This window comes from Camelus dromedarius, chromosome 7, assembly GCF_036321535.1.
Source record: "Camelus dromedarius isolate mCamDro1 chromosome 7, mCamDro1.pat, whole genome shotgun sequence".
NCBI lineage: Eukaryota > Metazoa > Chordata > Mammalia > Artiodactyla > Camelidae > Camelus > Camelus dromedarius.
In genome coordinates this window covers 10315334-10330005 of record NC_087442.1, presented here as the reverse complement: position 1 = coordinate 10330005, position 14672 = coordinate 10315334, and the positions used below count along the sequence as shown (strand labels likewise).

At 49.5% G+C, this 14672-nt stretch overlaps 1 protein-coding gene across 1 annotated transcript; it reads right to left on the bottom strand.

The window, feature by feature from the left end:
- Window positions 1-672: 672 nt before the first annotated feature.
- FAM131B (family with sequence similarity 131 member B) lies at window positions 673-6979 on the bottom strand. Its single transcript, XM_031455531.2, has 7 exons — window positions 6813-6979; window positions 3929-4038; window positions 3582-3617; window positions 3175-3268; window positions 2699-2896; window positions 1459-1602; window positions 673-1246 (listed from the first exon to the last, which is right to left on the bottom strand). The coding sequence occupies exons 1-7, from the start codon at window positions 6838-6840 to the stop codon at window positions 774-776; spliced, it is 1083 nt and encodes a 360-aa protein (XP_031311391.2). The 5' UTR covers window positions 6841-6979; the 3' UTR covers window positions 673-773.
- Window positions 6980-14672: the final 7693 nt, after the last annotated feature.

Genomic DNA, 14672 nt, shown 5'->3' with positions numbered 1-14672 from the left:
GGAAGAAGGCAGAAGAGGGAAGCAGGAGCTGGAGCAGCCAGCCCTGGTGGGGTCCCTTCCCAGATCCTTAGGGTCCTTCTTTTGGCTACAGGATATTCAAGATCCCAGAACCAGTGGCCACGTTTGTTATCGGTCTCACCAGTGATGGCCTGGTCTTTGGGCAGCCCTTGAGAGAAGGAACCATGTTTGTGCCCCGGCTGCCACGTCCACCTCCTCCGTGACTCCTGGTCCCAGAAGCCAAGTTTCCTCTGAGGGCAGATCGCCACCCTCTGAGGAGACGTGGTCTTTAAGTTGCTTCTCCTGTGCCCACTGAGCCACGTCTCACAGCCCCTGAGGTCTGTTCCTCGTATGAGAGATGAGCTTGGGCCACAGCCAGAGAAAAGAGTCGGGAAAAGCAAGAGTGGCATGGAGAAAGGAGGCCTTCAGACAGCCACAGTCAGGGCTACAGGGAGACGAGAGCAGGGAGTGAACTGAGATCCTGGGGACGGCCATGAGCCGTTCTGCGCACCTGTGCCCAGAACACAATCACAGACCCAGAAGCCGGCAGCCAAGTGAAGTTCACAGCCATCTAGTTCCTGGACCTGTGGGTTCTGCAGCGTAAGCCTGGATAAAATCCCAGCCTGGCCCTCCGTTTTGCTGGCGAGGATTGGCAGCTCCTGGGCTCCTCTAGGTCTTCTGCTCCAGTTGCAGCTATACTGCTGGGGGAGGGAGGATGTTGCTGCAGCCATGCCCCTCGAGTGGGAGTGGAAGGCAGGGCGTGGCGTGGGAGGAAGCTAGTTGTTCGCCTCGCCCTCCTCCTCATCAAAGGACTGCACCCCTGAGGATGTGACATCAGACACCTTCCGGCTGAGAGCAGTGGACATCTCGGGGTCTTCTCGTGGGGAAAGTGACTCCAGGTCCCGGCATCCCGCATCCTCTTCCTCCTCGGGGGCCAACGGCCTCTTCTCCTCCTCAGCAGGGCCCCTTGCTAGGTCCACACCGCCCACCCCTGGAGCCCAGTCAGTGTCTCCCCCCAGCAAAGGTGGAGGCTCCTGAGCAGAGTAACCTGAAGCAGGTTGGGAAGGCCCCATTTCATGTAAGCTAGGCTGTGAGTCATCGAATGCAGGGCCAAGATAGGATCCTGTGGCTGGAGAGGCAATGAGGGACTGGTCGCTTGCTTCCCAGGCATCTGATGACCCCAGACAGTACATGCCCTGGGACACATAGGAGTGAGGCCATCCATCCATTGGGGCTTGAGCGAGGGCATCTGTAAAGAGAATCACGGATGTCGGTGGGGTCAGACTCTCAAAGGCAGTAACAACAGCACAGAGAACTGAGGGTGAGGCGTGGAGGAGGGAGGGGAGTAGGGAAGCTGATATGAACAGGAATTCTTAGAACAAAGGTGAATGGAGGTAGTCTAGATGGTTGAAGAGGCCTCTGAGGCCTCAGGGGTCAGGTTCTGGAACCATCATCCCTCACCCTGACTCTCCATCAGCTCCTGGTAGTTGTCACTGTAGTTGCAGCCCAGTGGTTCCTGGGTGGAGTTAACACTCATGTCCTCACCGTCCATAGAAGACCAGGCCATGAGAGTGGCCTCAGAGATAGCAAACTGTTCCATGACACCTGCAAGAAGAAATATAGTTAGCACAAGCTACCTCTGGGAAGCCTAGACACGTGCATGGGGTCGGGGGACATCAGTGTAGCTCTTTTCAGTAGAAATACAATGCAAGCCACTTATGCAATTTAAAATTTTCTAGTAACGATATTAAAGACAATTAAAAAGAAACAGGTGAAATTAATCTCAATAATACATCTTATTTAATTTAAAATATATAAAAGATTATCATTTCGATATGTAATCCATATAAAAATTACTGAGATATTTTATACTCTTTGATTCATATGAAGTCTTCGAAAGCCAGTCGACATTTTACCCTTATAACACATCTCCACTCAGACTAGCCACGTTTCAAGGTCTCAGTATGTGGCCGGTGGCTACTGTATTGGACACTGCAGCCTTTGTATATGTCCCAAAACAAGGCAAAATCATGGGGGACTCTCCAGAATGTCAGATTTAAGATTCTTAGGGGCAAGATTTGGGGGCCTTCTGGTGAGATATTCTAAGGGATTGAAATTGGGGATTTCCAGAAGTTTTATCTTTGAAAGTTTTTAGGCCAGAGTTGTAGGTAGACTATACGCTTGCCTCACACCTGCACTGAATCAAAGCTCTTCTGGACGCCCCCTCTCCTCACCCAGGTCCCTCAATCTTCTGGTGGTTGTCACGATAATGAGCCCTGTACATGAATTCATGACTGCAATATGCAGATGGGCAAAGGCTAGAAGAGAACCTCAAGGCTTTTCTTTCCTTCTCATCAAGAAACATAAGAAGAAGCAGAGCTTTCTGAAGTCTAAAGCCCCAGCTTTTTTTTCCTGTCTGAGGGAATTTGGGGGTTGGGTAGTCCCACCATATAGGAGAGAAGGCATCAAGTGGACCCATAATCCCATGTTAATTCCCCTCAATTTCTGAGATAATAATGTAAATAAGTTGAGGGCTCTTAGCAGAATTAACAAGTCTGAGTCCTTGAAATTAGAGCTAGCTGGGAAATTGTCTGATGGTCATCACATGGACAGAGCCAGTCCTGCCACAGGGGAGCGGGTTGGAGGGTCGGTCTCCAGCCATACTGAAAATGTGTCTATTAAGGAGTTGGGGAATAAGTACCTGCTAGGAAACGTGCCTCCTTCTCACCATCGCTGAGGTCGGAGTAGGCATCTGTATCCCTGCGCACGGCCTCGTGGCTGTGTTGCGGCTGAATGGCTGGTGCCTTCCCCCAGCCCTGCCACTCAATCATGTGGGCCACCCGGCCCTGCCCCATGGCTGTGGGCTTTGTCACATGGTCCTTCATGCTTCGAGAAATCCCTGAGGGGCCAGACATTCCCCACATCCTCCAGAACATCACACAATACCCATACCAGACCCCTTTGATTATCCCCTCCCTAGTCCCATAAAAGGGGCAGGGATGCCCCAAAGCTCCATACCCGAGGGGTGGCTGGAGGATGGGAGGCTTGATAGAAAGGGCAAATAGGTCAGGGGTATGGGGATGAAGGTCTTCTTCAGGCCTGGAGGAACAGGGAGACTGAGACCAGGAGCCTACAGGTAGTCTCCTGTCTGATGCATCCCCAGGTCGGGAGTCTCACCTGAGAACGATGACTTGGCCAGGGCCCCAATGCCATAGGCGTTAGAGTTTCGCTTAAGCTTCGGAAGAATGGAAGTGGTGTCCTCCATGGAGAGCTGGGGTAGGGGATGTGGGAGGAGGGGCAGAAGAATAAGAGGGTGTGGGGTGCTTTATATGTGGAGGACAGTCCATGGCTTCCAGGAGGAAGGATGTGAGCTAGGGCAGGTGACAAGGAAACCATTATACCCAGGAGTCCCAAGGAGGCCTATCCCCCAAGCACCCTTGAAATTTTGGGGGTAGGTAAAGACTGTGAAGGCTCGCAGTACCTGCTGGAGCCAGGGAGCACTATGTCCTAGGGCAGGTCTAAGGGAGAGCACAAGGAAGAGGAGTTAGGGTGGACTGGGGAGGTCTGGGGGAAGCTGCACTCACATTGATGCCATCCCAGGAGAAATCCGTCCGGGTTTGCTGTGAGGAGAGAGGAAAGGGAGTGGGTATCTCGGGCACTTCCAGGAATGCAAGTAACCTCGCCTTCCAGAAGAGTGTGGAGTAGGGAGGGCTTTCCTGAGATTAATGCAGGGAATTAGGGTCTCAGGGTGGAGCATTTGGCTTGTGTTGGAGGAAAGGAGAAATGTTCTGTGAAAGGTTCAGTCTGAAGGCATGTTTGGGATGTTGTCCTGGAATTTAGGACGATGACGGAAGGATGAGGCTTTGTGCATGGTGGTTCCGGGGACTTTTAGAGGTTCTTTGGGAGGAAAGCTGAGCTTGGAGGGCCTCACCTCGGTCGATGGCCGGTGGAGGCTGCTCCCATGCAGCGAGCTGGTGCTGTCCATGTTGATTTGGTCCACATCCTTCAGGCCCTTCCAGTCGACTGCGATCACCTCATTTCCTAAGGTGGACAGATGGTTAGTTCCTCCCCTTTCATCTCCCTATGCCCACCCCAAAAGCCCCTCTCCGTTCTTTTCCTTCAGAATGCAGAGGCCACAAATGGGGGCCAGCCCCTGCCAACCCCTCCCTTCCCTCCAGCTACTGCTTCCTCTTCTGATTGACCATTTCCTTTCACATCCCTGCTCTCCTCAGAGTTTTGGTAGGAGAGATGATGCTGAGCTCAACCAAAAACAGCACATTCATAATAAGGACCTACTGTATAGCAGAGGGAACTATACTCAAGATCTTGTAATAACTTACAATGGAAAAGGATCTGGAAAAGAATATATATATATATATATATATATATATATATATATATATATATATATATATATATATATATATCTGAATCACTTTGCTGTACACCTGAAACTAATACATCATTGTAAATCAACTACACTTCAATTAAAAAAATAAAAGGCATAGCCCACCCAGAAAAAGTGTTCTATGGCCTTATTTGTTGTTTAAATGGAAGAGGCAGTGGCTAGGTTTTAGCGGGAAAATAGTGTTCCACTCTGTCCAGGGGAACCTCTGAGAGCTTCTGTAGGGGAGTATGTGGGAATGACACTTGTCCTCTGTTATGTTTCTACAAGTAAGGGCAGAACTCTTCTAGGAACAAGCTTCCCTAAGTGTTGGCTTTGTTATTTGTGAGGTGGAAGAACTGTATCTTCCCTGGAGGACCCTCCATAGGAGTTGATGAATTTGTGTGACAGGAGGGAGTTTTGGTGGGGACAGAGGTAAGACCTGGGTGTGTTCACCTAGAAGCAGTGGGAGCAGAGGAAGCAGCGAGTGAGATGGAATCATTTTCCCTGACTGTGGGGAGATGAGTGATGGATTAAAGGGGAGTGAAGGGGGACAGCAGGAGGGCAGCAGGGGACTCTTTGATACAGGAACTAAAAGAATAGGAGCTCAAGTCAAAGAGAAGACAAAAGACAGTGGGAGAGGGTGGACAGGGCTTGAGGGCTTACTGGGAAACTGGAGGCCGGTAATTGTTCAGCCCAGGCCAGAGGTCCTTGTGAAGGGAGCCTGCTGGTGTGAGGGCAGGGTGTGCCTACTGGAAGGCTTGGGGAAGAGGCACTTGGTGGTGGATGCTCGGGATTCAAGCACCAGATGGCTGCCAGAACCATCTGACCTTTTAGATCCTTTCTGCACATTAAGTTGTATGAATGTGAATTTAGGATTAGGGGTCCACTCTTGAGAAGGGGTGAATTGAAGGGGCTTGGGGCACCAGGAGGCATTCAGCATGCAGTAACATAGCTAGTGCAAGAGGAAGGGATGGCGGTTACCAGGTCTGAGAGAGCTAAGACCCGTCCAAAGTGGGAACGCTCTCCCCTGGGGCTACGGGGAGTGGTGACCTGGGTCAGACCAGAGGCTGTGGCTGGGAGGGAAGAGAAAAGATGGATATCTGGCCGTACAGAGTAGGAACGGGGCAGGCGGGGAACAGTCTGTGAGGAGAAGGGAGATGGGGAGGGCAGAGTGGGAGAGGGCTGGGGGGGTGGCCTTTGTAGGAGAGGGAGAGCTGAGTCAGAGCCATGGGGGGCAGGGAGGGGGAGGGAAAGAACCCAGAGAAGAGGTGAAAGCAGAGGAGAAGGGGGGTATCCATGGAAATAAATCGGGGCTCAGAGAAATCAGGCTGCCGGAGAGTGAGTTTGTTTGTAATAATAATACGAATTATTCTCTCAGCCTGAGGTCACTGGGGCATGTAGGCGGGAGAAATTGGAGTTGGAATGGGAAAAATTGAGGGGTTTGGGAGAAGGTTGAATCAATCTGTTGAGCTGTGAGAGCGGAGTGGGTGCATGGGGTTGGGGAGAAGGGGGTGGTAGCAAGGCAGAGGTGAGGGGAGAATTAGGAGGAGCCTCTCTTCCCTCGCTCAGTCAAAGGTAAATAAAGAGCCGGCCCCGCCCCGCCAGCCCCCGCTGACAGGTGCAGTCAGGTCCCCGGGATCTCTCGCCGGCCGGCCCCACCCTCCTGGGAGCGGGCTCCCGACCCCTCTCCCGCGCTCTGAACCCCTGCCTTCTCCGGGCGTCCTCGGCTCTTCCCCTCACCCCAGCCCAGCCCAGCCCCATTCCCTTCGGGCGTGGAACCCATTCCCCTCCCCAAGGCATCAGGCTCATCCCGCCTCCGCCCCGGAGGGAAAATGCACGTGAACAAAGCAAATCGGGGGAGGCAGAAACGACAGAAAAAGGCAACAGAGAGGGAAAGAGATGGGGGCAAAACATCAAAGCCAGATGGAGGCGGATGGGTGAAGAATGCGAAGGGGACTCGGGGCTGAGAACTGAGTCTGGGGGTTCTTAGAAGGGGGGCTGCTCCAGAAATGGATGAGGAGGATAGGAGGCGCTGGGGAAGGCAGAGTCGAGGCCGATGGCCTGGAGGTAGAGGGTGAGGGGACGGGAGAGTAGGGAAGAGCGACGGAGGAAAGAGAGGAGGTTGGTGGAGAGATGATGGAGAGGGACCGCGCCTGGGGGAGGGCAATGGAAGGAAGCAGGAGGGAGATGGAGAGAACGGAAAGAGCCCAGAGGGATGCAAATCCCGGAGGCGCAAGAGGAGAGCAAGGAGGAGGGAAGAATGCAGGGACCGCGAGAGCTCTCAGGGAAAGTGAGGGAGCAAGGCCGGGCCGGGCGGGTGCGGAGAGAGGGACCCCGAGGGGCGCGGGGGGCGGTGGGGGAGGGGGCCAGAGGACCGGACCCGGCGGAGCCCTGCCTCCGCCCGCGCCCGCGCCACCGCGGTACCCACCCACGGTCCGGGAGCCGATGCAGCCCATGGCTCCGGGCCTCCAGGCCGGGCCCTCACCGACGCGGGGCGGGCGCCGGGGGGAGCACCGGGAGCCGCGCCGCCGCCGCCCCAGCCGCTCTGCAGCGCCGCGGCTGTCTCCGCTCGGCTCCGCTCCCCCCTCCCCTCTCCATCCCTCCCCACGGCAGCCTCCGTCGCCGCCGCCGCCGCCGCCGCCGCCGCCTGGCTCCCCCGCCCCGGCTCGGCTCGTGGCGGCGGGGAGGGGGCGGCCCGGGGATTGGCTGTGCCGGCGCCTCCCCGCCCTGCCCCCGACCCCGCCGCCCCGCTCCCCGCGCTCCCCGCGGCGCTCCCTCGGGGAGCCGGGCTGCCGGCGGAGCCTCGCCGCCCTTCCCTCCCTCGCCCTTCCCCAGTCCCGCGCGGGAGCCTCTCGCGGGGTCCCCGCTGGACTCGCGCCCGGGGGCTGCTGGAGGATGCCCGCCTTGGGTCTCAGGAACTGGGTGAAGAACCCCGGGCCCACCCTTCGGATCTAGGGGATTGATTCTGAGAATCATGGTTGGGGATGCCTAGGGAAAAAGTGGGGCGGGAGTGAGAATAAAGCCTAGATGAAGGTCCTTGGCCGCCAAATCCCGCAAACACTTCTTTTCTTCCTGGGGCTGCATCTGGGACACAAATGGGAGCGTGACTGGATACAGCTCCGATTGCTCTGCGTTTCCCATGCGCTGTCTTGTCCACCCAAACAGAACGAGAAGTCTTTGCAAGTGGATAGTGTATTAGACTTCCCTGGTGCTCGGCGCTCGCGGAAAAATCGGGCATGGATGTGGGGATGGTGCGGATAATCTAACTCCAGGCCTGATCGGGGAGGGAGAATAAAAGACAATTCAATTATATCTCGGGAGAAATAAAAATGTCAGGACCCAAGGCTGGATAGAAGACAGTTTTATATCCAATGTAACTTTTCTGAGCCTCGGTCTTCTCTGACAGATGAGAGGTTGGACATCAGGACACCAGGCAAAAGACAGGAGGATTGCCCTCTGGCCTGTGGGATCGGGTCGGGTGGGTACCAACGGTCTCCTCTGTGAGAGACTGAGATCTAAGTGGAAAGGGTCAGGTGGGCACTTTAGTTAAGGCAGGCAAGAAGTGGAGTCCATAAAAGTCACATGAGAAAAGAACGAGACCCTTCTATCTAAGCAGTACCCCCAAGTGTAAGAGAGCCCACCGAGGGAGTACCAAAATAATTCAGGGTCTATTTGGTGCCCACCTGCTTTTATGTCCTCTTGAGGTTGGACAGGGAATAGGGCAGGGGCCGGGGACCCTGGTGTGGTCATGGAACAGGGAAAGAGACCAAGTCCTATGGATGCAATTAAAAAATTTTTAGATTATGAATAGGAAGCTAAACTTTAGGGTGATCACCACTATATTCTGTGGAATCCCAGATGAGAGATATGGGAGAAGATACTAATAATTTAACTGCAGATTTGGGAGATGGGATGATGGAGAGAGAACTGATCTTTGGCTTCTGTGCATGAAGAAATAAATGAAATCTACATTTACAAAACCACGAGAGAGAAGAGGGAAGGGTCAGTTGTACTGAGATTTTATTTGTCCAGTTTACTTTGTGGCAGGATCTGATGTCTTACTTTGACAGTGGAGAGGATTAGAAAGCATTTTTCCCCCATGTCAGCTTTTGTTGGTTATACAAAAGAAGTATCAAGTCGCTTCTGCCCTCCTGGAATATATTGTCTAGCTGCAAGGGAAAGAAAATGGAAAGATGATTTTTAAAAAAAAGAGATAAAAGAAGCAACAGCCTTCATTGCTATAGCAATGCTCCCAAATCCCTATTGTTTGATGAGAGAAAGCACTGACTCCGGTGGCCAGTTCTGCTCACACCTTCTCACCTGAAACAGCTCTCCCCTTGGGGTGCTCTCTGATTCCACCATTCTCACCATGACTCTGGTCCAAACATGAATACAAACCTTCCCCTGTCTCCTTAACACAGCTGTACAAGGCTGGATTTATCCAAATGATTTAAATCAAGTCAATACAAGGGATCCCAGGTCTAAGACTCAGTTCCATCCCATGTTCTGTCTTAAAAGTATTTCCAACATCAGTGAAAAGTAGAATCCCAGAGGCACAACACTGACCTGCTTCTCACCATTTAGAGACATTCTCCCAATCTCTTTGTCATCTTCTGAGCCAAGGTCAAAGATGCCAGTTCTGGTATGAACCGGAACAACCTCTCTGGAGGACAATTTGACAGTACTGATCAAAAAATCTTTAAAATATGCATTGCTATTGTTAACTAAATTGTGACACAGCAATTCCATTTATAGAAATATTCTAAGAAAATAAAAATAGAATGTGGACAAAGATTAAATCCATAGCACCCATCAGAGCACAGTTTATATAATAATGAAAGATTGTACACAACCCACATGCTCAAACCTTTATTTAATTAAATCAATTGTGCTACAGGCCTATAATAGAATACTGTACAGCCATTAATACTATCTTATAACTGTATTTGTTGACAGAAAATTATTCGTGATGTATTGTGACTTTAGAAAGAAACAGGCTATGAGAATTAGATCAACTTTTGTTTAAAAATCACACACACAGGTAGATTCTTCTCCTGCCTTTTGTCAGGCCTTCCATCCCAAATAATTTATGGAAATCCTTGAGGAAAGCCTATGTTTTACAAATGTCCAATTCTGCTTATTAGTTAGTTTGACTCTCAATGAAATTACAATATTAATAAGTCCATTTTGAAGGTCTAAAAATATAGGACTTTGGCAGAATGCCCCAGTATAACACTGGCACGTTCTTAACTGGTCCCTTGAAACACAGCCCCAAGGTGAAATTATGCTTCCATCCTCTCTGTGGTTGCTGCTTCGTGCTCCGAATCTCCTGTGGATGGGTCTTGGATAGAAGGAATAAACCCAGTTTAGAGATAGTACTGTCTTAAACAGGGACTCTTGTCCCAGGATCCATGGACAGAATCCAGAGTCCATAACCTTGGATTGGAAAAAAAAATCTTCATGGTCACTAACTTGTAACTGAAATTCCCCACGCACTTCAGCTATGCACGTAGGCAGCAAACCACAGCTGTATTAGAGGTATTGTGCTGTGTCTTTATCATCCATAAAAATTGCAGATGTTTCCATTACATAACAGTTGTAGATTTTTTACATATCTTATGTTCATCACTATTTTGAAATTATGGTAGTACTGAAGCTGCCTCAACATTTTCTTATTTAATGCTTTTATAAAGAAGCAGATATATTACTATGTTATAATTTTATAATAACTGTATTTTTATATAATTGATTCCCTTTGTAATTCTATGTCTTTTGTTTCCACATTTAGTATTATTCTGAGGGGGAAACCATGGATTTTCCAGATTGCCAAGGGGTCCAGGGCACAAAACAGTTTAAGAACCCCTGGCCTTTAAATACATATTTGATGGTGGTGACGGTGGTGGGACCTCTAATTCTGCAGGAGCTTAGCAGTCCTGTTAATAGTACCAACTTAAATGACCAAGCAAGACACTTAACATCCCATTTTGAAGCCTGGGTCCCCAAGAACAGAGATACGTCCCTTTTATCTGCAGGACTGAAGGAGACACACCAAAGGCATGCCTGCCCCCAACAAATGGAGAGACAGTTCTAAAATACAACAGCCTAAGAAAGTGCTTCTTTTGTCATAATGGGAGACACTAGATCAGTTAGGGGATTATGAAAAGATGTGACTGAGGAGGGGGACGTTCAAAGTATAAGAGGGGAAGATGAATCGATACTGAGTGCGAATTCCTAAGGCAGCCACAGGGCTGGGGGCAGAGTTCAGGGAGGAGGACTAGGCTCGAATGGAGGGGTCCGACTCCTGTTCCAGTGGAAGGAAGGTTGGAGCAGATGCTGGTGGGTTGCACGTTTGATGTTGGCAAACCAGGGCTTCCTGTCTGATGGAGTCTATTTTCTTTGAGAAGCAGGAAGAGAGATCATCTACTAAGAGTCTAGGGATGGGGGAGACAGAGGATAAATAATAATCCCTAACATATAAATATCACTTTATAGTTGACAGAGTTTTCAGTCTCCTCTTACAACAACCCAATAAGGAAGCCACTGCCTTTACATGGCAGTTGAGAACACTGGGGCTAGAGGCTGATTCACTCTTTCCCCCAGGATCACCCAGCTGGAAAGAGAAGGAGCAAGAGCTTAAACGTAGCCCCTCAGATGGAAAATTCATCCTGGATGCTGCAGAGAAAAACTTGATTTATGTGTTTGCTCATTTACAAAACAAATCAGTAGAGTGACTTGGTTCGGGAAATTTTATTTGATACACATTCTCTCACTCCTGTCTTTCTTCTATTAAGGTGGGACCATTAGCTGAAGGAAGGGATACATCCACCTACATTCCCAAAGCTTTAAAAGCAATGATTTGTCCCCAGGGCAACTTGCAGTCCTGCTACAGATCTTTGGTGCTGTCACAAAGTACTGACGACAGGAGTGTCTCTGTTCCTGCTTACAAGTGTCTGTGCATCATATCTGAGTCTGTATCTCCAGGTGACAAGCAGGTGATTCAGGCATCTCCAAACTGAGTCAGCTTGGGGAAAGGCCTTAGTGGCTCACAGGAGGCCCTCTTTGCTTAAGGCACCAGAAGCGGACGTGCTGAGCTGGAGACCCTCAGGGAAAGGTAGATTGGCAGGTAGATCAGCAGTGGCTTACCTGGAATAGCATGGGGGCTGGGTGGACATCAGAAGAGTCTGAGAAAGGTGATGGAGGTCTGTATTCTTTTAAAAGGGAGTTGTTTCCTCCATACCCAGTGAACCAGAAGACAAAGGACAGGGCTTGGGGGTTGGGTTGCTGACACACTGAGACAGACTCAGAGCTAAGTCACGGATGGGTCCATGGGGAGACATAGGTAGTAAGTTGTATGTCCACAGCATAGGAGGTGGCCACAGGGTCTGTGCCAGTGGTCTGTGGAGCTCTCTTCCCCATGTCCGCCATCAGCTGGGTCCCCAAAGTAATCAGGAGATGGAATTCCTGGCCACTGTGCTGCGGCAGGAGGTTTCCTGGGCAGAGCAAGTTTGCTGAGGAAGGAAGGGCTTCTCAGGGCAGCGAGTTATATAGAATGACACGTGCCATAGCAGTTCTCTGGCTTTAAATGAGCCTAAATGCCTCATTTGACCAATTTCTGCTCTGTTGGGCTCTGAGGAAGATAAAACCTGTTACACTAGCATAAGTCACTGCACATTTTACTTCTAGGTGAGGTTTGAAACCTTTGCTAAATATTAGAGATCTATGTGAACTCACTCCCATGTGTAGTGGAATAAGGAAGCTTAGCAGCAGGGGCAATGGTGGTGACCTCCCCCCGGACCCCTGCCCACCGTGGTGCAGTCCCCAGACACAACCCTCCGTGCATGAGCCAAAGCTTCTGCCTCTGGCAGGTCAGCATCACTGAATCCACATTTCACAGGAAGGATCCTGTGGTTCCCATTCAGCAGAGAAGAATGCTCAAGCAAATGTTTCCCTGACGATTCTAATAATTTATTCTTTAGATTATCAAGGGAATGCATTTGCCCTTTCCTTTCTTTGTAAAACAGGACAGTGAGAAAGTCTGGAACAGAATCAGCTCAGATTTTGAGGGTACTAGCCAAACATTCTTGTTAGAAAGGCCAGGCCAGGAGTTCTGGGCAGGTGGGCTCCTGTGACTCTCTCAAAGAAAGGGAGGGTTTGATCCAGAGGTCCTAAGACAGTGTCAGTGCTTTATTCCTGCTTCCTGACCCAAAGCATACATAGGGGCTCGGGGTACCATCATCATGTCCAGGTTACAGGCTGCAGTAGACCAGGCGGGATGCCAGGACCATGGAAGCAGGCCTAGAGTTTGGGCAACTATGAGTCAGAGGCCAAGTGAACAATCAAAAATGGAGTTCATCAATCCCAGAGAGGGAGGGTGGAGCTCATTGGTAACGCACATGCTTAGCATGCATGAGGTCCTGGGTTCAATCCCCAATACCTCCATTAAAATAAATAAATAAATAAAATAAACCAAATTACCTCCCCATCTCCCCCCCAAAAGATAAAAATTAACTCCAGAGCGCCAGAGCAGATGGGATCTTCAGGGCCCAAATGAGTTCTCAGCACTTGTAAATCCCAGAGCCACCGACAGAGAAAGAGAAGCGTCAAATACCTAGCAGCAGGCAGTTGCTTCTTCCAGCCCTAGTGACCCCACCTGCCAGCTTTATACTCCTTCTTCCAAGAAGACCAGTGAGAACCCGGAATCAGAAGGCTTGCTCTCAGCATCACAGATAACTGCCTGGCTCATGTTTATGAACTCAGGAAAGAGGAGCAGCTGACGTCACATCATGTCTCTGAAGCCCTCTTGCCTCCCCTGCTGGCACCCCTCAGACCCCACCTTTATGCCCAGCTCCTCCAGGAGAGACAGCCTACCTTGTGCTTATAATGCTTCCTCTCTTGGTCCTGCCTCTGACTCACAGCCTGGTAAGTGATGCTCTGTTACTACCTGTCAGACTTCTCTGTCACCAGGTGACAGCTGATAGCCCACCTCTGGGATTCCTGGATAGAACTATTCTCGGTTTCCCAACTGAGCTTTTGGAATATCCTGCAGCTTCCACTTGAATTTCTCCAAATATTTTCTTGGACAAGGACCTATTTTTGCTGCAAAGTCTAACTGCCTGGAACCTTTTCTCCTCTCCTGCAGCTGGTCCTGATTCACATGGTATGTTTAATACATTATTTGTCTGGGTAGCTCCAGATCTCAGCCCTTCCAGTCTGCCACCTTTAAGCAAACCGACAAGTCCAGAGAGGACAGCAGAGGCATTTTCCTGACGATGAAGGAGCAGTGGACGTACAGGGCATTGGGTACAGATCCTTGAGTGTTAGAACTGGACGAGATCTTAGAAATCAAACTCGTTGCTGCACTTTCACAGACAAGGAACATGCATTCCTTTTCCTATCCTATGATGCCTCCTTAAATCTGTTAAACTATTTTTCTGATTTTTATTATAACCCTAAATACTGTTGAAATATACTCACTCCTCATACTCTTTTCACTCACATAAATGGATCAACTCCTTTCAGATAAAATGAGGGAGAAAGAACATTGTTCTAAGAGGGTAGATTTCATGTTAAATGTTCTTATCACAACAAATTTAAAATGAAAAGAAAAAAACATTGTTCTAAGTTGGGAGTTCCAAAGCGAACTGGTCTCTTGTTCTTTGTGTCGAAGAATGAATGTCTGACCCTGGTATGTTCTGGTCATTACTGGTTAAGGTTTTTTCATGATGATGAGCTGATGGGGAACCAGGCTTTACTGTTTTGGGTGGTGGGGAGGGTAAAAGTCTACTTGAAAGCTGTTCATTCACTGAGTCAGTCATGATTGTCCCGCTACTGGGCAGCGGACCTGCCCAGAAGGGAAAGCTCAAAAGAGACTGGAAATTTTGAACTCCGGGTGGTGTGTACATGTTTCTCGTGTCATATGTACTCATTTTAGAAAAACTTTAAAAATACTGGTGTTGATTTTTTTTAATCTGACACCAAAAGCAAAAGCAACAAAAGCAAACAATAAGCGAGACAACATCAAAATAAAAAAACTAAACTAAAAAGCTTCTGCATAGCAAAGGAAACAAGCAACAAAATGAAAGGCAACCTACGGAATCGAAGAAAATATTTAAAAATCATATAGCTGACAAGGTCTAATATCCAGAACATACAAAGAACTCATACAACTCAATAGCAAAGAAAAATTGGATTAAAAACTGGGCAGAAGATCTGAATAGAGATTTTTTTGAAAGGAGACATACAGATGACTGACAGGTACATGAAAAGATGCTCAACAGTACTAATTATC

Coding starts and splice junctions, on each gene's coding strand:
- FAM131B (XM_031455531.2), bottom strand. CDS start 6,840: ATGGGCTGCATCGGCTCCCGGACCGTGG. Junction 3,618..3,928: donor TCCACCGGCCATCGACCGAG/GTGAGGCCCTCC, acceptor CTCTCCTCACAG/CAAACCCGGACGGATTTCTC. Junction 2,897..3,174: donor GGCCAAGTCATCGTTCTCAG/GTGAGACTCCCG, acceptor CTGGCCCCTCAG/GGATTTCTCGAAGCATGAAG.